The sequence below is a fragment of the Telmatherina bonti genome (assembly GCF_933228915.1).
Source record: "Telmatherina bonti genome assembly, chromosome: 3".
Classification (NCBI taxonomy): domain Eukaryota; kingdom Metazoa; phylum Chordata; class Actinopteri; order Atheriniformes; family Telmatherinidae; genus Telmatherina; species Telmatherina bonti.
The window spans coordinates 21315205-21337167 of NC_136621.1; the positions used below are offsets into that span (position 1 = coordinate 21315205).

General features: G+C 36.2%; 2 protein-coding genes across 2 annotated transcripts in view; both read right to left on the minus strand.

Annotated features, from left to right (window-relative positions):
• Positions 1–244: 244 nt before the first annotated feature.
• c3b.1 (complement component c3b, tandem duplicate 1) lies at positions 245–20614 on the minus strand (the record flags this gene model as incomplete). Its single annotated transcript, XM_079263037.1, has 41 exons — positions 245–383; positions 1239–1386; positions 1640–1720; positions 1969–2052; positions 2157–2246; positions 2584–2689; positions 2903–2992; positions 3159–3246; positions 3753–3804; positions 3970–4060; positions 4152–4211; positions 4365–4520; positions 4655–4818; positions 5262–5412; positions 5575–5688; positions 6155–6317; positions 6549–6624; positions 6999–7202; positions 7275–7358; positions 7901–7961; positions 8175–8384; positions 8484–8623; positions 9342–9427; positions 10377–10605; positions 10886–11185; positions 11346–11414; positions 13227–13356; positions 13584–13739; positions 14066–14266; positions 14379–14594; positions 15055–15198; positions 15324–15439; positions 16003–16117; positions 16755–16857; positions 17095–17182; positions 17305–17387; positions 18001–18092; positions 18350–18420; positions 19549–19714; positions 19944–20133; positions 20595–20614. 41 exons carry the CDS (start codon positions 20612–20614, stop codon positions 245–247), a joined length of 5127 nt encoding a protein of 1708 aa, XP_079119163.1.
• A 1012-nt stretch (positions 20615–21626) lies between these two features.
• Positions 21627–21963, minus strand: part of yju2b (YJU2 splicing factor homolog B) — a 6341-nt gene continuing 6004 nt past the window's right edge. Inside the window, exon 10 of the mRNA XM_079238324.1 lies at positions 21627–21963. This exon is cut by the window's right edge and continues 699 nt beyond it. The gene's annotated coding sequence lies outside the window, so the exon portion shown is untranslated.

The following is a 21963-nucleotide window of genomic DNA, read 5'->3' on the forward strand; positions in this document are numbered from 1 at the left end:
AACAATAAAATACACCATAAATAAATGGTCAGGTGTGTGATCAATGTTTTTATTTATTATTTAGACCAGTTTGAAGTTCAGTTTAAGTTTTCAGTTTATCTTCTTTGTACAGTTCTTGTTTTATATAAAAACAAAGAAAGTTGTGATTGTACAGCCTGAGTTAAAGAAAAAAAAAGCTGTTAGGTGCAAAGTCATGTGACATTTGTTCAACGGGAAAACTGTTTCTCATCCTGCATGGATGGGTCTAAGACCTGCAACCGTTGGTGTTCAGATCCTGCTTAGCATCATCAAGAGTCTTGCATTTTCCTTGCATGTTTGTGGAACACTCTGCAGCTGAAGGCCAGCGCTCCACCCAGGTGTCCTTCCCCAACATGTAGATGAACCTACAAAACAAAATGGAAAAAGGGAGAAAATTGGGTTGTATATATAGACATTTGTGTATTGTGGATGCTTCATCTAAAGCAACCACAGTATTCTCAATTTGGAGAGTGATGATTTTCGTTTAACTTGTTTTAAATGGTGTAAATTTAATGAAAGTAAAAGTATGAGTTCAATGCCTGCTGTTAACCGCTTGTAAGATGTTGACAATACAGAAATACTTTATACCAGCATTTCCTAAAATGGGGGTCCGAAGGAAATTTCAGGGGGTTGCCAGATATTTGTAAAAATAGCCTCTCTTATCAAACCAATTAGGAATTTATATAAGCTATCAGAATAGAATAGAATAGTTCAGAACAGAACACATTTATTGTCATTATACAAAGTATGGTGAGATTAAAAAAGAACAGATTTATGAAGTGCGCAAAAATATATAAACATTGGGAAAAAAATAGTATAAAATAATATAAATAAAAAAGAAAGACAAAGGCATTAAATTGAACTGATAAATGAAGTGAACAAAAAATTACAAAAATTCAAGACATAACAACTCAATACAAGCATCTGAGTGTCTGCTTTGGGTAGTAATTCTCTTTAGATTTATCACTATCGGTAGTCCAATTAATGTTCTTCTATTTTTGAGAAACTATACAAGTCTCTTGCTCTTGTGAAATTTGTTCACATTTTCAAATTTGGGAAAAAAATTAAAGTTGTTTTTTTTGTCTTTGTTCTGCCTGTCTTAGTTTTCTTCTTTTTTCTCCCATTTTCTTTAGCTATATTTGTCATCCTGTAGTTCCTCCTCATTTTTGTATTAAAATAATTTTTAGAAGGTGCTTTTTTTTTTTTTTGGTTATCCTCACCCCTTGGTCTCAGCATCAGTGGTCCACTGGTCCTCTTCGGGACCCATGATGAGGTACTCAGACCCCTGCTTTAGGTTGAGTCCATCTCTGCAGCTTATATGAGACATGAAAAACCTCTTCTGACCTGCTGTAACTCCAGCTTCCACACCTAGATGGTCCAAAGAGAAAGATGTGTAAAAGCAACAATTAAGCAAATGTAATTGTTTTTCATGACATTTTTCCAAACTTCTACCAGCCAAACTGAAAAGCTAATTGTGAAGCGAGTTGTATGATTTGAATGCGATATTGTACATAAAAAGATAAAAACAATATGAAAAAAAAAGTAAATTGCTTCTAAAACTCCTTCTAGAGTTTATGTACTTTGTTTGCTGTGGATTCGGAGCACGAAAGTTACAACTCACCCAGTTTGATAACCTCCATGATCTCCATCTCATATTTGTCGTAGTAATCCAGACTGACAGCGAGCACCTTCACCTTGAAAACTGAGCACAAAGAAAATCACACTTTAGTATCACTGCTATAGATGAATAAAAAAGAATTTGAATGTGCATGCCTATGTTGCTAAACCTCACCAATGATTAAAGTAGCATACTGAATGAAATAATTATTTTTAAAAAAATAACCGTTTCTCAGAGCCATTTCTGCGCTACTTGTGTGAGACAAAATAAAATATATGCATTAAAATATACCATGAAATTTGTAAATAATGGTGTGTGGTTGAATATTATACCATGGTGTAAGCTTTTGCAGGCAAAGGTCTCTCTTTCCTTGCTGAGATAATTTTCACTGTCAGTTTTGGAGACACAGCAATCACCTGGAGAACAAAACCCAATGGAAAGTATGTATACATAGAATAAACACAACATAAATCCAAAAAGAAGCACTGATGTTCTGCAGGAGGTACATTAAAACTTTTACCTTGTGTGCAGCGGCAGACATTGTTCTGGCAGATCTGACTAAGCTCCTCCTTGTCCTCTTTGGGCGTATAAGTACGGCTACAGCGATGATCTGAGAAAAGCGCCCAAACTTCAGTAACATTTATTTTAAAAGTATATTAGGTTTGATGTATCACATTAAAAATGCAGTATTTTTATTATGTGTGCCCGAATTTTTATTTGCCTTGTTATGATTTCATTTTCAGTGGACCTTGACCACATGGGAAGGAGGAAAATGTAACTACGTTTAATTTATTTACTTATTTTTTAGGCATTTTTAATGAACCAAGTTATTTGGAACAAAGTGTTCTTTACAAAAATAGTCGTGACAAAAACAACTGTACTGATGTTGGCTTGTGGAGCGATTTGTGATGCCAGCTGTAATGTGGCAGTTCACTATGCTTTCTTACCTGGATTGTAATACTCATAGACCGTGACTGAGGATGGCTGGAGGTTGCCGACTTTAAAGTTTTGCTGAAGTCTAAAAATGACTATCTCTGGCTCTTTATGGGAAACCTAAAAGTAGTACGTAGACAAAAAATTTGATGCAACAGAGAAATGGAAACATTACTTTACATTGTTTTGTGTAGTCTGAGCTCTCAAGTGAGGAAAGTGACAAAAATAAAGGTAGCAACCTCAAAATCTTAACTGTGTCCCACACATTTCAGATTTACTTTACAAGAATGTCAAATTCCTTTTTCTATGCAATACAATGAATTATACTGTTACCTTGAAGAGATGGACGATCAGGGAGCCTCTGTCACTCAGGTTATCTACAATCTGGAAATTGCTGATGTACTGATCCACTGAGCTGGACAACTGTTAAAATAAATCATCACATAATGAGAAATGGATTGACAGCAAAATCAAAAAGCCCCTCTCTAAGTGTAAACGGTTTTGTAGGACATAAGAAAATTTATCCAGGATAACTTATTTTTATGTTATGCTTCTGATTTCTAAAGCACTGGTGCCTGAAGCTGATTACCTTCTCCAGGTCTGAGTTATCTGGGGTGAAGCCAGTAGGCAGCGTAATATCAAGAACCGCCATCTGGACATCTCTGGGTCCCAAAGCTCTGTGACAGAAACAGGATTGCATTGATAAAATGTCTCAGATGACATCAGTGGTCTGATGAGACTCTTCAAACAAGTGACAAACAGCAGAAAAATATTAGTCACATAGAGAAAATATTTACTGCATCTAATAAATTAGGCAGCATAAATCATTGCTGATTTTAATCTTCATTCAGACCAGGTAGGATCATTATAAACTACGCACACCATTTGCCTCCCACAAAATCCTATTATCAACCTGCGTAGACAGGAGAGACTGGAAATCCTGACTATTCTCACATCAACTGCGGTAGTTTTCTGATGTAATGCTGAACTAACATCCACACAAAAAACCCTGATAATCTCAAAGTTTACGCAGAAGAAAAGGTATCTTTTTAAGGTAGAAAATATATTGTTTTTTTTTTTTTAAATAAATAAATAAAACTAATCACTCCATCTTTGAAAGAGTTATGGATTTTAATGTTTGACATTTTATTCAATAATATGCATGTAGAAAACAAATGGTCACCTGACTTTGATGGTCATCTGGTAAGCCTTTTCTGCATCTACTGGCGGTTTGTCTGGTATATGGAAAGAAAAAACAATCCGACTATCATATTTACTGATGCATTTTGAATAGCTATTCATTAGTTGGTTCATTATTTTTTTTACTGTAAAAATGCAATTTAAACAGTTAAGGTGTCATATATCAATCAGACAAGTGGTGATGTGATAAGTTGAGTTACCGCTAGATTCTTGTATATCGACACTGAGCTCAAAGTCTTTGCAAGATGCTTTTGCGTCCACTTCATGCAGCTGGTTGTAATGGGTCACAATCTTGGGAAAAATTTAAAGTGCTGTATTTCAGTCAAAAAAGGCATTAGGACTAAAGTAAAGAAAAAATGCCTCAATAAATGCATGTATAGACCTCCAGAATTCCTTCACCATTCCCTTTAGCCATCACTTCCAAATCAACATTTGCAGGCAACTAAACACAAAAAAAGAGATAAAGAAAGTCTTGGTGAAATCAGAATTATCTCATCACTGAAACTGTGTGGTCTAAAATGATCTTCAAGCTCCCAGTATCATGCTGTGAGCTGCAACTTTTCATTTATGTGGAAGGTTTTATAAAGTGTCTCACCCTACTAGAGCGAGCAGCATAGGAATTGCTGGGGTTAAAATGGTACTTGAGGTCCTTGCGTCCTGCCATCCTGATGTCAACATCTAGTTTAAGGTTTTCAGGAGGAGGTTTTTTGATCATGTACTCTGACAACGCATGGAGGACCACCATAGTGGACTGCGAAATGCCAGAGAAGGAAATAAGAATTAGACTGGAATATGTAACTCTCTATTTTCTTTGTTAAAATCACATGTGATTCTGAAAACCAATGCACAGAAAGCCTTTCAGCTTGCAGACACCCTAACTGGTACCTGAGTGGAGCCAAAGCCACCTCCTCTTCGTCTCTGGCTGTTCAGCCATTGGAAGGGCGCTTTAGCTTCCTCCATCCGTCCCATTTTAACAAGAGCCAGTAGAGCATAACCAGTAGCTTCCAGTGTAAACAGGCGGTTTGCTCTGTCAGGCCAATGACTTCTATCTGAATGGGAGAAAGGAAATGACAGGAAACCTTCTCCGTAAGAGAAAAATCACGTATTCCTTTCATGTCTTCTTACTGAGCTGCACAAAGAGTCTCTAACACTCTCACTGAAATAAAAAATTATGAGGTCTAATTAAAATTTTTGTTTGAAATTTCAGGATCTTTACACATTTTTATTTTGAGTCAAAACTTTAATAAGGAGATAAATTTTGCTCATATGACTGTAAGCAGGAGGTGTTTTACATGTTACTGCATTTTAAACGTGCTTTATAAATACAGGTTTTTTTTGCCTTGCCTAGTCAGTATGGAGAAGAGCCACAAGGTTTATAGTTTAGCTTATCATAAAGGGGAATTATTTTGCCTTACTCTCGCAGAAAACAACACAAGTGTTACAAACTGTGATGTAAAAACTTTGTTTGCAAATTAACCAGAAAAGAAGATACCATCAGCTGCAGCATCGAGTAAAGTCTGGTGGAGGTCGGATGCTTCTCCCAGAAGAGCCAGTGCATAAGTAGCAATGGCCACCGTGTATGGTCTCCTCCTGCGTGTTTTTAGAGCATCCTTAAGGTATTGTGTTGTCAACCTGTTGGCATTCTACAACAGATAGATTGTTGAGACTTGATTTACTGATGAAACCAAACTATTACTAATACTCATCCTTTATTTTTTTTTTAAAAATTAGAGGTATAAATAAAAAGAAAATTGTAAAACAAACAAAAGAAAACAATGTCTTGTGTGTGTTTGTGTGTAACTTACTTCCACTTCTGTATTGGAAGTTTCACAAATGATCCCTGCCTGCTTTGCCTCTGCAAGGGCGATGTGAACGAAGGCTGTCAGCGTTATCCTTGGATCATCACCACGAAGACCACCCTGAAGAAGCAGAAATGAAATCAAACTGTAGTCTGGGTTTTCCAACAATTTTGGAACATTTTGTAGAAAAGTTAGCATGCTTAAAGAATATGTTTCTTGATGTTGCATTCCTCACTTGAACAAAGGATTATTTTCATGATATAACAGGTCAGACATTCCTGTTGTACTGAATGTCTTTTTTTTTGACTGTGTGTTTCTTATGTGTAATCTAGATGTTTACTTTGGTTTTGATGTCCATTGGTGAACATCTCTGTCACATACTAATACTGTATGCCATTTTTGCCACATAATTACCCATAGATTCAACTTAAGGTAATATGAAAATAATTTCAGTAACAAGAGAAAACAGGATAAGAATAAGTAAAAAAAAACCAAAAAAAAAAAACTGCACTCTTAAGAAGTAAAAAAAAAAAAAAAAAAGATCTCAGCAGCAAGGGTAGTTTTCAGGTGTATGTGTGTGCCTCACAGTCATGGTAGTGCTGTAAACTGGATTGTCCTCTTTGTAGTCTCCCTTTGTGGTCCGGAGTTTGTTTTTCACCAAGTAGACTAGAGGGTCACACACTTGGTGCAGGTCAATGCCAATCATGGAGTAAGCCATGGAGAACACCTTCACCACATACGCTGTGATCCTGATATTGAATTAGAATCACATTAACTTACACTTGGTCACTCACAGTATCTTATTATGATTACCTGCTTGCATTTCTATTGTATTTTATTTCCAAATAATCAAATTGGTAAACAAAAAGATTTGAATGTATATGTAGCACGGACACCCAATCATACTGGACTTAATTGGGATGATTTCATAGAGTTCAAAGGTTAAAATAGAGGTGTATAATGTAAGTTGCAAACAGCACCATGTACTTGGTCCTTGACGGTTGTAGGGTGGGTAAGAGCCATCACTCCTTCTGAAGGCCAGCTGGTTCTCATACCCTGATAGATGGACAAATGGACGGATGGATGGACGGACAGACAGACAGACAGACAGACAGACAGACAGACAGACAGACAGACAGACAGACAGACAGACAGACAAATAGATAGATAGATAGATAGATAGATAGATAGATAGATAGATATCATTTGATCCATATGAATTAACCATTTCATCGGTGTAGTCATTTATCAGTTAGAGATGCTTCTTTTTGTTCATTGAAAATAATTACAGAATGCGCTGCAATAAAATGTATATTATTTTAAATATGATCTCCTCAGCTAATGAAGTGTTTTCTTTTTGCTTCATTCTAGATAGCTTTTAGACAGCTTTTGCCTTTTTTTATTCACTGCCATATTCTTTCTCTGCTAACCTCTCGTGATGTATCGGATAGCCTCAGTCCTGCGGTCTATCCCTACACTTTCCCAGCTGTTGCTTCGGTCCAGGTAGAGAGTGGCTATGAGAGGCAGAGTAATGGAGGCCAAGTTTTGCTCCACACAGCCGCCCGGCATTCGGATCAAAGATCCCAGAGAGTCCTCAGTGATTGAGTTGTCAATGCTGTCAGCGAAAACATGGCCTGAAGAGAACGAAGGGGAGGTATCAGCATCTTCTCTTTGTAATTTTTAACACTGCTGGATCAGTGGCTCACCTCGGACATTGATGAATGTTTCTGGCACAGAGTTTGGTACAACTGATGTTGGTTCAATCTTGGGAACACGAACCGTCTGTGTGCCTGAAGCAAATGGAGACAATAATGACAGTGTAGCTTTTGCACTTATATTTACTTTTTTCGAAGAATATTTATTGTGACGCCTGACCCCAAATCACGTAGCAGTTTAAGTCTGATGCCGAGTCAGAGTTGACTAAACTTTCTGACAAGAGCAAAGTGATAAACAATTAATATATCTTTGTAGTTCCTGTCTAAAAGACAGTAGAACCCCATTTGTTTTAAAAACATTTGAAAATTAAAATGAACTCAAGATAAGTAGTTGCCACCAGCATATAATCAACAAATTAAAGATTTTTAATTGGCTTTAAAAGTATGATTTTACATAATATTATGAGTGGAAGATGTTTGAAACATTCTTTTTCCTTACAAAGATTAACCTGGTCAGGCATAAGTAAAAGTAAAAGTAACTGGGGCCATACCATAGTGTTAGAACCCTGCATACAACTAAGTTGACAACATAATAATATGTCCACAATTTAGGCAAGTTAACTTGTAGTTCAACTGTAAATAAATAAAATCATGTATAAAAACCATGCATCGTGTACCTCCATGCGTCGATGGATTCAACACTGTATTCCAGACTTCAGTCTTCTGCACCCCATCCAGCTGTTTGGGACATTAAAAGACACATTAATGAGTCTAATATGAGTTGAAGGATTTTAAATTTTTTTTCTTTTTTTAAAACTTATTTCAACTTGAGCAGCTGAATGTCTTTTAAATTAATAAAAACATGAAAGAAAAAAAAAGAAAAAAAACTTCACATGCTCAACATCCCAGGCTGCTTTCACTTTAGTTAAAATTTCATTATGCGCGACTCACCACCACCCACAGAGTTTTCTTGACACGGTCTGCTCCCATCAAGTCTCTGGCAGCCACCATGACTTCCAGAGGATGTTTCCCAACTACAAATGGTACAATGGTGTACGGCACCGCAACAGACGATTCAGCGGGCAGGTCCACTTCATGTGTGTGTCTGTCCTTAAAAGCAATGCTGCACATGCCTTCTGTTTTCATCAACACAACTTTTACCTGAGCAGAAAAGGTGAGAGGATGCTGAACAGTGTTGGGGAATCATAATAATTAGTAAAAGGAATGAAAGTAAAAAAAAAAAATAGAGGATTCTCTTACATGTAGATCAACAGGGGCATAGTTATGTATCACAGCTTTAATCTCAACCTGCTCATTCCTCGCCACAGAATGGGGAAGCTTCAGGTCAACAAAGATTTCTTTAAATGCTTTCACATTGTAAGGCTCAGCAACACAAAAACCTAAAATTGGAAGTTGATTAAGATTAGACTTTTTTTTTTTTTTTTTTGCTTTGGCTACACGTAAACAATTTGATGAACCTGGTAAATTTCAATTTCCTTATGTTACAATATTTAATGTCTATCTATTACAGAAATAATAGAAAAAGGGAAGATGCCCTTTAAAATAATCCAAAACTTCAAGCTAGCGATTTTCAGTCTTCATTTAATAAAGAGAGAGCAAAGGAATGCAAAGGAAATTGTTTTCACTGTCTTCAGTGATCAATTTTGCTGCATTTAACTGTTGCATTTGAACTATTATAGGATCTGATACAACTATTAAGGGGCTGGACAGTGAAAGTGCAAAGACAGTGAAAAATTAATAAAATAAGCAAACAGCTTGAGATGATATGACACCCTTACTTCCAAAGGCATTAATATGCTGTGAATAATCTAAACAAAAGCAGAATTTAACGACTTGCTGATCTAATACAGCAATGCTTTCTTCATAATAGTTCATAGAAAATATGTAAAATGTTCAAATATACTACAACTAAGAAGGTTAACTAGCAACAGGTAAGGTTAGTAACAGAGAGTACTTTAGAGAGGCAGGCACTTAAAATAAAGTTTGCTTACTCTAGTTTTAGATGAGTATGATCACTAAAAGTGAGACTATTTTTTAAAAAAAACTTGCACACTGATTTGGCTCCCCAACTCTTGTCCATCCATCTGCCCCCATTACCTGTTTGAGGTGATGCACTGACTGCCAGAATTCCCCACTCTGTAATGCTGTCAGGTAATGGGTGGTTAATAGTGCTGGATGCCAACCTGTTGATCAAATTTATGTCTTGATTATTACCAGCAAATAAATCTTAGATACAAAGCTTGGTTTTAATAAATATACTATTTTCCTCTCCACTGTCAGCTCATGCATGCTCACAATGGGGCATTGGACCAAAGTCAAGATTTGATGCAATCTGTTGGTTTTCCTTAACTAGGCTGCTTATAAATTGGCTCAAATTGAGGTGTCTGTAAAGCACCCTGTGATGACATTGTTGTAAAGTGGCACGATACAAAACACTTAAAGGGGGTCATGGCACACATTCAGTACAAATGTATGAACATCAATAAGTTGTATTCAGTTGGTTTTACTAGATAAACAATACGTTTCGAACAGTGAACTTGTTGTTAAGAATCCACCAAACGGACGTTTTTAAACCACTGGATAGTGCCACATCTAATAATGCTGAATATTACAATATTTTTAAGTTGATGCTAACTTTAACTGTTTTTTATTTTTATGTTGTTAAGCACTTTCATATGACTTTGTATGAAAAGTGCTATAAAAATAAAAGTTTGATTTGATTTGATTTAAAATCATTGTAAAAACAAATTTTCACTGTATGTCTGCTTCTGTGATAATAAATCAAAACGGACAAAAACAATCACAAACTGTTGATGTTGCTTGTTAATGTCAGATACAAGACTGTCAAAACTACAAAGCAAAAAGATAAACACTCTAGCGCTATCCCTATCCCAAAGAAGACGAATGGGTCAAATTGCTAATGTAGGACCTTTATGGCTTTGGTTGCTGGCTTATTTATTTATGTTACTCATGTTCGACCAACTTAGTTCCAGCAACAACCCAATTACTGTAAAGGGGTCAGTAAACTGTATAAATACAAATCATACATGGTGATAGACTGGTGAACCTGTCCAGAGTGTACTCTGCCTTTCGCCTGCTGTGTACTGCAATAGGCTCCAACTTCCCACTTACCCATCTCTGCTGACCTCACTGGGCAGCTCAATATCCATCCACATCCAAGACTCAAAGAACTTGAAACGTGTATATATTTCACTCTCATCCTGGTACTCTGCTTCTTCCTCCATAAATCCCCTTCCAAGTGGCAAAATCTCTGCTTCTTCTTCCGTCATTGATTTTGAATAGAGTTTTGGCATTTCAAATCCTACTCGTCCAGGTAGCCCATGTAATCTAGGTCTAGACACTAATACATAAATAAATAAAAAGTGGCATATTGATTATGCTCATGCATAGTTTTTCGTAAACTATCTTGTTTTACACAGTGATGCATGACCAAACAGGTGCCAAACAAATCAAACTTCTATCAGTCTGAGAGTTGATTTGTGTCTTTGATGAGAGGTTTCTGCATAATGAAATGCAGTAAACTTGTTGAACAGTGACTATAAGTAAGTATATCACTTAAATAGATAAAAAATAACATGAAAACAACATCCAAAATACCTTTGGTATGGTAAGGTACTTACAATAAACTGGTATATGAGTCTCGGTGACAAATATTTTATCAATATGAAATTCAGGAAAGGTGTGTATAATAGGTGGACGGCTGGTGGTGAGAGGTGCTACAGTCATTGGTGGAGGGGTAGTGGGAATCTCTGTGCTAAACACTTGGTCCCTGTAAGTGGCACAACAGTAGCGGAAAGCCAGCATGCAGTCCCATCCCTCAGTGATGTATAGGGATCGTCGCATGCAAGAATATGGCATTGGGATGTCCCTGAGGCCATCTTTACAGCAGCGAAGCTGCAGCTTCTCTTTGTAGTGACTCTCTAGTGGCAATAACAAAAGAAAACCAGTCACGACTTAACAGCTTTTGTGTCAAAACACATCTCCATGAATTTTTCAATGTTTTCAAAGTTTTGAATGCTCCATCTCAATGGTTTTCAAGCAAAACAAAAAACAAAAACTCAGTAAGTTCAAGATATTTACCAAGCTGTGCTTTACGCTTCAGAAGTTCAGCAGAGCGCCTTCCTCTGGAGACGCCTGGACACTGTTGGCCTGAACAAAAGACAGAGGGTAAGGTGAGGCTGCCCTCATGTTACATGACATGTTAAATGGCAAATGCAGACTGTATAAACATTTTAAAAGCAGAATAAATGACAATAATTATGTTATTAATATACAAGTCCAACAGTGCCTTGTTTGCATTTAGAGTCCAGTGCCATCTAGTTTGTGCCACAGTACCCTGTTCCCTCAGTATGAGATGCAGACCTTGTCTGATCGAGCAATGTTTTGGGCCAGCATGTCTCTCTGTTCAATTATAGGCAATTAGCAAGACACACCCAATAAAGGAGAGGTTCTGCAGGTGGTGACCAGAGACCACTTCTCAGTTCCGATGCTTTCTGGCTGATATTTTGGTCACTTTTGAATGCTGGCGTTGCTTTCACTCTAGTGGTAGCATAAGATGGAGTCTACAACCCACACAAGTAGCTCAGGTAGTGCAGCTCATCCAGGATGGCACATCAATGCAAGCTGTGGCAAGAAGGCTTGCTGTGTCTGTCAGCGTAGTGTCAAGAGCATATGGAGGCGCTACCAGGAGACAGGCCAGTTCATCAGGAGACGTGGTGGAGGACATGGGAGTGCAACAACCCAGCAGCAGGATTGCTACCTCCTTCTTTGTGCAAGGAGGAGGAACACTGCCAGAGCCCTGCAAAATGAGCTCCAGCAGGCCACAAATGTGCATGTGTCTGCTCATGGAGTCTGTTCCATGAGGGTGGTATGAGGGCCCGACGTCCACAGGTGGGGGTTGTGCTTACTTCCAACACCATGCAGGACGTTTGGCATTTGCCAGAGAACACCAAGATTGGCAAATTTGCCACTGGCGCCCTGTGCTCTTCACAGGTGAAAGCACGTTCACACTGAGCACATGTGACAGACGTGACAGTCTGGAGACGCCGTGGAGAATGTTCTGCTGCCTGCAACATCCTGCAGCATGATCGGTATGGCAGTGGGTCAGTAATGGTGTGGGGTGGCATTTCTTTGGAGGGCTGCACAGCCCTCCATGTGCTCGCCAGAGGTAGCCTGACTGCCATTAGGTACCGAGATGAAATCCTCAGACCCATTGTGAGACCATATGCTGGTGTGGTTGGCCCTGGGTTCCTCTGCAAGACAATGCTAGACCTCATGTGGCTGGAGTGTGTCAGCAGTTCCTGCAGCACGAAGGCATTGATGTTATGGACTGGCCCGCCCGTTCCTCAGACCTGAATCCAATTGAGCACATCTGGGACATCATGTCTCGCTCCATCCACCAATGCCAAGTTGCACCACAGACTGTCCAGGAGTTGGAGGATGCTTTAGACCAGGTCTGGGAGGATAACCCTCAGGAGAACATCCGCTGCCTCGTCAGGAGCATGCCCATGTGTTGTAGGGAGGTCATACAGGCACGTAGAGGCAGAGCCTTATTTTGATTTGTTTAAAGGACATTACATCAAAGTTGGATCAGCCTGTAGTGTGTTTTTTCACTTTAATTTTGAGTATAACTCCAAATCCAGACCTTCATTTATTCAGATCTACAATGTGTTACTTTAATGTTCCCTTTATTTGACCAGTATATATATATATATATATATATATATATATATATATATATGTATATATATATATATATATATATATATATATATATATATATATATATATATATATATATATATATAAATATATAAAAATGTGTGTGTGTGTGTGTGTGAGTGCGCTGTAAAAAAAATATTTGCTCCCTTCCTCATTTCTTACAATTTTACAAAAACTGAAATGTGCCAGATCTTGTAAAACATATAGATATGCTAGAAAGAAGTTCCTACATATAAATACCTTTCCTGGCTTGAGTTTGGAAACCAGCACTGGACATGTAAAGAAGCCCAGCATCTGTAAACACCCCTTCGGCATCTCGACCTCCTCCCCTGGTACAACCAGTGTCTCCGTGCTCCACAATGTCCCAAATCTGAATGTGAGGTTCATTTGGAAAAATAGCACAATGGCTTTTGTCCATGATATTGATTTTATTCATCCTAACTTCTGACACCATTTCCGAAGCAAAATAACTATTCTTTATTCACGTTTTTTCATGAAGAATTACAACTTTAAATTCCTCTTTCTTGCATTTATATAATGTATTTTACTTTTTTTTCACCAGAATAAATTTAAGGAACAACAGATAAACACACTTGCCTTCCTCTGTGTGAGTCTCTCTTTGTTAAGGAGATATACAGCATTGTCCACAGCCACCAGGCCAACCTTTGCCTCTGGATCACCTCTGATCTGGAACTGAAAGTTTTTCCCTGGTTTGTAGTCTCGGTGTCTGTTGTCTACTGATCCAACTTCAAGCTATAAAATAGGATTAATTAAAATACAACACAAGTAAATAAGAAATAAGAACAAAAATATTAAACACACACAAACACATTGTTGTTTTTTATGGGTTTATAACAAGACTGGAGATTGCTGGGCCTTCATCTTGGTATTTTCAGAATATTTACTTACAACATGAAAAGATTAAAATTTGCATTGTCCTGTTGTTCAAGCCTCAGAAAATCAAACACTGTTTACCTTACAAATGCCCCTGTCATAGGCATTTGTAAACAAAATGGAATTTTTTTTCAGATATGGAACCAATACCTTCAACTATGTATGACTATCCACTGAACACCTACCCCTCCAATACAGGAATCTGCAACATCTATCCAGATAGAGTCCGACACCACTTCCTCACGTCCCACCCAGGGAATACTGAAGAACGCCACAACACGAAAAGATGGCATCATCTCTGAAGTTACCGTCAGCCCAATGGTGGTGAGCTGCTGGCCTACCACATCCATCCGTTGAGCATTTAGGATTTTGCCTTTGCTGAGAACCTGCATTTTTTTCATATTTAATAAAATATATAGATTTTCTTTCATTACAGTTTATGAAAAGTATATTGGAGTTGTAGGAAACTAGAATAACAATGTGTTGCAATCATCTCACCAGGTAAGTGATGTGTTTGATTAAATCTCTGTGCTTCTGGTCTGCAGCTCGAAAGGAAATATCCAGAGACACTGTATCTCCAAGAGACACTCTGTTGGTACTTGTGGAGATGTAGAGATAGTTTTGCCGGTCGCTGTTAAAGGGAGTGTAGGGGTGAACAATTATCTGTTGTCTAGCTTGCTGATCCGGTCGCAGGTCAGCCTGTGTGGTCTCAGCCTTGAAAACAAAGACAACAACAAACATTAATATTAATATTGTTACAATTGTCCAACAGGCACATGCATTTTAAAGTTATAATATGTAACAGAAACATAATTGTATGTGGATCAATTCTTTTTCAACTAAATTGTTGAGAAATTCTGCACAGTTGCAGAATGTCAACTGTAACATGCCTGACCCATAAATTTGAGTCAGACATGTTACAGCAGGGAAACATGGAAGGTTTACATAATAGAGGAGTAGTAGTAGAAGTAGTAGTTGTTGTAATAATAATAATAATTATAACAATAATAATAATAATAAAAAACCATTCTTTCCTGCATCAAATCTAATATGTGCAGCAAGTTACAGGATTATTTAAGAACACAAAATTCAAATGTATGCATGCACAAAACATTTGATCTCAATATTGAGTTGCCAGTTTGTTTATGTAAACAGAGCCAGTAGTCATACTAACAATGATGGTTTGTGCATGCTGATCACGAGGCATGTTGATGGTGCCCCTGGCAGTGCCAGATGAGACTGCCAGTGTTGTTGTCATCAAATTTATCTTGACTTCGATACCTCGGGCTGGGGATCCATCATGTTGGCTCACCTGAATCTAGGGAAATAAGGAAAATTGTAGAATAGAATAGAATAGAATAGAATAGAATAGAATAGAATAGAATAGAATAGAATAGAATAGAATGTTTTCCAATGTATAAAAGCACAAACTTGGGTACTTACTGTGAAATCAAATGGGAGACCTGGTTTGAAGTACTTGGGCGTGTCTTTAAAGGATATAATATAGGGGGAGTCCACAATTTTGATACCAGTCTTTGTAGCCTCAACTAGATCACTCCCTGTGAAAGTGAAACTATTTAGTTTAACAAGTCTAAAGAGTTTTGTAGAACTCTTCATGGTCATAAACTGACATAAACTAGTGTTTTTGAAACACTACAAACAGCTGTTGACATTGCAGGAAGTCGCATTTAACCAGTAAAGAAAAGAAAAAAGCAACAATACGTTTTGAATATAAAACTGCAGTGAGTCAAAAATTCAATATTTCCAGAGGGTTAAAGAGCACATTGTTACACATCTGTCCTCAGATTACACTGTAGGGTTGCAAAGATAACAGTGTAGGTTTCAACAAACTTTGGTTTGATTACAACATAATGGAGAGTTTGGTTTTTTCAAGGCTGTTGTGTTTTTGTAAAGCATTGGTACAGAGAATTAGAGAACACAATTACGAGCTCCAAAACAACACTTCGCAACTCATTAAACAATAAAACAACTCATTTCTCTTTTCACCTCAGATTAGAAAGTGAATACATTTAAACCCCTTAAGACTCAAGCTACAATCACGTGTTTAATGAGGTCTTACTCAGCTGAAGTCATTTTTTTAAAACAGTAACATGGGTTTTACCTGTGTTGGTAAGGACAGATGCCTTAACATATACAGAGCTGCCCACCAACGATATAATATTGGGGTAAGCTTTCCTGATTTCCTCCATACTCAGTTTGACAACTCCACCATCCAGCTATAAGCACAAGAAGAAGAAAAAAAAAGAATCTTTTAATTAAAACATGCTCTTTTGCTTTTGACAGGAACTATCAAAAGACCTTTCATAAAAGCAAAAGGTCTTTTTATGAGGCAGTGTGTGAAATGGAGACTTAAAGTTAAATACTGAACATTCTCAGATATACTTCTAAGAATGTAAAAAATACCATAAAGATTAACTTTCAATCTTTTTTTTTAATTCATTGAATTGGCTTTTGAGTTTCAAATAAATTTAAGGATTGAGTGTGTCTGCTTACCATCTCCATTCAAAAACACATGTAACTTTATCAAGATATTAGATATCCCAACTATTTGATAAAGAATGTTAAACATTTAGCAGACATTAGCTTTTGCTATTTTCATAAGATTTGATAATCTTAATGCTAGAAATAAAATAAATTATGCTAATATAATTAGCAAAAAATATGTTTGAGTCATGTGATGATATGTGATATTTGAGTCATCTAATGAATAAATGTGTCTGGCAATGATAAATGATATCGTTATATTAATAGGGTTACAAATTGTTTATGTTTGCAAAGTATCAAACATGTAAACATCAAAAGGCATATCCTGTTAATTGAAGAGAAATCTGGTAAATTTCACAATAAATTTACATCTGATAACTGCTTCACTGCAGGTAATCTTCTCATTTCTTGGTTGATCATCACTCCAAACACAACATAGGCAGTTCCCTGAACAGGCTTCCCATACAGGTATCTGAAATGCATTCACCAAAAAAGGACAATTAGCTCTTCTATTTTTTAAGTATTAAGTATTATTTTTAATTATTATTAATATGATTTCTAATAAGCACATTATTATGTTGAGAAAGATACATTGCATTGTTTTTTCTATTTGAATCTCATGTAGTGGGTTAAGATATCATTTAAGATGAGATGTCTAAAAGTTATGACATTTGTTTGTCTGAGTGTGTGTGTTATAAATCAAACCAACGTTGCAGATATCGCTACAAGCAGCTCACTGTCATCCACGCTGAGGAAGGACTTCCTGGGAGTTAGTGTCACATTGAAGGCAGGAAGCACTATGACAACAATCAAGGAGGGAAAACATTTTTGCTTGAATGGGACATTTTGAAAAATAAACAAAACAAAACACAGATACTGATGTTTTTAGAACAAGTCATCACAGCATCACATCACTTACCATATTTCTTCACTTCAAATTTAGAGCTGAAAGTGTTCTGCTCCCAGTCATCAAACTTTGCAATCACCGCCCATGTTCCTTCACTGGGACATTCAGACACATTAAAGAAAGCACACTAAAACAAACTTCCCTTCTATAAAGTGCTATCTGCATGATTAAATAAAATTTTAAAATCCCATGTAAATAACACTACTTTGCTAAAGATGACAGTCAAAGGTGACACTTTTGTCCAGACATGTAGAAGCTTCTGACAGTTTCTTTGCTAACAAATGTTCTTTATATACCATCCAAATCTCTCAAAAATCTCTTATAAATTTGTCGCATCTCATCAGTCGTGATATGCACGTTGAAACTTTAGCATTTAAATAGACTTAAATCAATGCTATGCCACTATAACTGAATACAAGGTGAAGGCGTACATCTTAAACATTTAGTGGGTATTGACTAGATGCTGGTATTGGAAAGTTGAGTTTAGTAAAGTGATTTTTGGCACGTCAGCGTGCCTCTGCGTGCGCACACATGTTGCACAACTGAATCTGGAGCTGGTGATGGTCTAAAATAAACATGTTTGTGATCATCGATGTCTATGGGTAAATTCAGAGGAAAATCTTCACCTCCATCTCAGGTTCCCCATCATGCTGAGCTGAGATTACTGACAAAGAAGAATCATTGATATTATATTGATAATAGTCTTACTTGACAATTTCAGACAGAGTAAATGTGTTTGCAAAGACACCGCCAGTAGCTCTGATCCTGAAAAACTGTTTAACCACCACACCATCTGAATTCTGAAACACAAAATCAAAATGAAAACCTTTCAAATAGATAGGAAATTAACAAATGATTGTAAAATGTATCCACATTTCCCAGAGAGGCAATAATTAGACAATTCTTATCCACTTGATTAAAATGTTATTGGAAAATATTTGTTTGTCATCATGATCGCTTGATAATTATATTTCCTCTCATTACGTGTGTCTCAGGAATTTCATTTCAGCATTCATATGACAATCAGATATTCATTTGTTTACCAAGTGAAATTTACCTGGATATCTACAGAAATTGAGCTGTCGAAGGCCTTAAAGGAGGGAGAGGACACAAAGGCTCTAAATCGAACTGGCAAGAACAGCAAGAGAAAAACATATGTGTTAGAAAAGACAAAAAAAAGAAATCATTTGAAAAATGAAGCTCTATTATAAGATTAGAAAATTGCATGAACTGAAGGATAGAAATACATATACAGTTTGTTGGGTGACTCTCCTAATTTCCACTGAACAGGCAAAGTTATCTCTCTCTCTCTCTCTCTCTCTCTCTCTCCCTCTCTCTCTCTCCATATATATATATATAAATATATATATATATATATATATATATATAAATATATATATATATATGTATCAATTCTTCTGTTGACTGAATTTCTATTTTATTTAAGCTGAAACATAAAAATTTGAAAATGTAATAGACCATATAATTACAGTGAAACTGGCTTTTAGGTGAATCAGAAAAAGAAATAAAAAACCAGAAAAAAATAACTTTGCATTGCTAACAAAAACATAGTTGCCAGAATAAAAACATGAAAAACCCACATTTTGTTATGCCGTAACTGTGAAGTTTCTTTGGAGGCACATTGTTTAACAAGGTTGGATACGTAACTTCATTCTTCAGCTGAGTCTCTGTCATCAGTTGTTAATTCACAAAGTTTAGATTAAAAAGTATGAATGGTCATTAATTAAACTTCATAGTAGATCAAACTTCAAATGGATTAAACAATTAAAGTGATTAAAAAGGTGTCGTGGGATCCACAATGAATTCAAGCATGTATTTCACACTAAGTACTTTTAACTGTTACATTGTCAGAGATTAACTTCCAGTACTTCTGATGATATAAGTTAACCTAGTTTAACAGGCTACTTTTACTGAGGCCCTTGCTCATGTCATCTGCTACTGATTTTACCCCATGCAAGCTCAGGATTGGGGGTATGGATGGAAAAGAAGATTGGTATGAACTGTAGTTGATTGTAGTTGCATTATAACTAAACAACACTAATTGTACCAAGATTTGTTGTATCTTGGAACAAAATAAAGCTGTTTTGAATTTGCCTTTTTAAAACGGTGCAACCTTCATGACTCTAAAAGTCTATTATTTGTCGTATACTTCTAAGGCTTCTCGTAATAGTGCAGGTTTTATGATTATTCACATTATTCATGAATAATAATTTAATTTTATTATAGTATACTCACCATTGTCTCCAGGGTTATAGATGGGCTTGTCTGTCTGGATAAAGATGTACCCAGAGTGAAAGGAAACCATCACAGCTTTCTCCTCTGTGTAAAGATCTCCAAAGTTCACCTTCAGATACACAAACTTGTTCTTCTTCTCATGACGATTTAAGAGATGTGATGACAGCTAGGATCAAATCACACAAAAAGATAAAATATGGTGAATTTCAGAATTAGAAACATTAATATTCTGAAAAAGACAAATACTAAATAAAAGTTCAACTCTAAATTCAGACATACTGCATAATTTCTTTGATAAGGATTTGAGGTCAGTAAGTCAACACTGTGTAATAAGCAGTTCATCTTTCTGGATAAATATTAACTTTAGGAATTAAGCAACAAGCCAGCAGAGTCACCTGTATAGTTTTGAGAGCCTGGAATTTATTTCCTGGATTGAGTATGACAGAGTCTTCAAGAAGGGTGGTGGATTTGGTGAAGTCCAGGATAGAAATTGAGACTTTGATGGGGCTGGATAAGTCATAGGCCAGTAAGTAGATGTTCTCCTGGCTGTCTGTCCTCAGCAGGTCTGGAGCCAGCAGAACAAACCTTCAGGATAGTAAAATCAGACAGATGAAGACTTCAGACAATTTTACTATGTATGTTACACTTGAAGACATTACAACAATAAAATTTTTGCAAGTGTAGGCAAGCTGTCTTCAACAACAGGCCATTTCAATGTGCTTTAAAGAGACATTGAGACACTGGAAGATAAAAAGAATAAATTAAAACTAAAAATGCAGGCATAAATTATAAACATCTGTAAACACGTCAAAATAAACTTAATAGATTCTATTACTTTACAGCAGTTCAGCTAAACACGAAACAATCTAAATAAAAAGTAAGTATAAATGCTGTATTTTCTACATAGTCAACAATATGTTATAGCAGTGAAAGGGTTGTCAATAATCTATGCAATTTATCCTGTGAATATTCTGCCTTAATAGTGATACAGCTTGGCTTCAAAGTTTTGTTTTTAATTTTAAGGCAAAATATAAATTTCAACGTACCTTCTTTGATAACTAACCATGTCCTCTTGTTTGATATTACTGAAAAAAACAGGTATTCATATGAGGCATTAGACAGTGCTGTTTGCTAAAGACTAAATAAACACAAGACCATAAAATGAATGCAAAAATAATTTAATATCAAACAGTGCATCTGATTATTTATTTTACAACAAAAAAAGGCTAAACATTTTTTTAAATGAAAAATCCAGGAAAAAATCTTCATAAAATTGTCCTTTTGGATACTTACCTGTGGCGATTTAGGTAGTCATCAAATGATCCAAAACTGGGAAATAGACACAGAAATATCAGCAAATGCCGTCAGAGGCTACAAGTTGTAACCGCCTATAGTTTAATGTGTTCATACATATTTATAGGAAATCTGTATTGAATTAATTACTTAGTTAATTCCAAGACATAAAGCAATGAAATAGGCAACAGCAACTAGAGAAGTAAAATTACTTACAGCTGTCCATTTGAGCTGCAAAAAAGGATGAGAAATAAAGCATTGTGTAGCCTCCACCGAACCATGTTAACTGCTTGGTGTTTCAGTGAAATGTGTCGATAAGAGAGGCAGTCAAAGACGAATAAAACCCTTGAAAATCTATAACATTCAAAGTTGCAGTCACCAGGATGTGGAGGCTGAAGTTTCTGATCAATACAAAACAAACAATTGCTTGCTTACAAGGATATTGACCTTTGATTGAATACAAAGGTCAGTAATACAGACTACAGAATATCCACATTTTCACTTTTACTGTTGTCCTTTTTAGGACACGTCAACACCAAATCCATATTTTTTAAAAGGGAAAATTAATTTAACTCTTTCAAGCTGTAGCGTTATAATGTACTCTTATTCAAATGTTCTCCATTTTGTCTTCTTTAAATAAATCTATAGATGTAAAAATAAATTAAAATTGGTGGTTAATATTGGAAGAGAGTAAAAAGGAAGTTGGAAAACTATATATGAATAAATACACATATACACACAATAGGGATCTTTTTCTGATGGCAAAATGTGCAAGCAGTCGCCGTCAGTCACAGCTGCATTGACTGTAAGGTCAGTTTTATTTTTCTTAATAAAAGAACTGCATCAAAACATCAGACAAATACAGCTTTTAAATACAATTTTAATTGCCCTGTTACCTTTTATGCTAATGTATTGTTAATATTAAAGGTTGTTATGTTGAAAAAGCTACTGATGCCACTCTAATACTTAACCAAACACTTGTTTAAGAGTGAGACCATGAACTTGACTGGTATGTGGGTGATTTTCATTTTAACCTTGTAAAACATCCAACATGGATTGTCATGATCACTACAACTCCAGACAGTTTTTTTTTAGTACTTTATAGTGTTTTAGATTGAATTT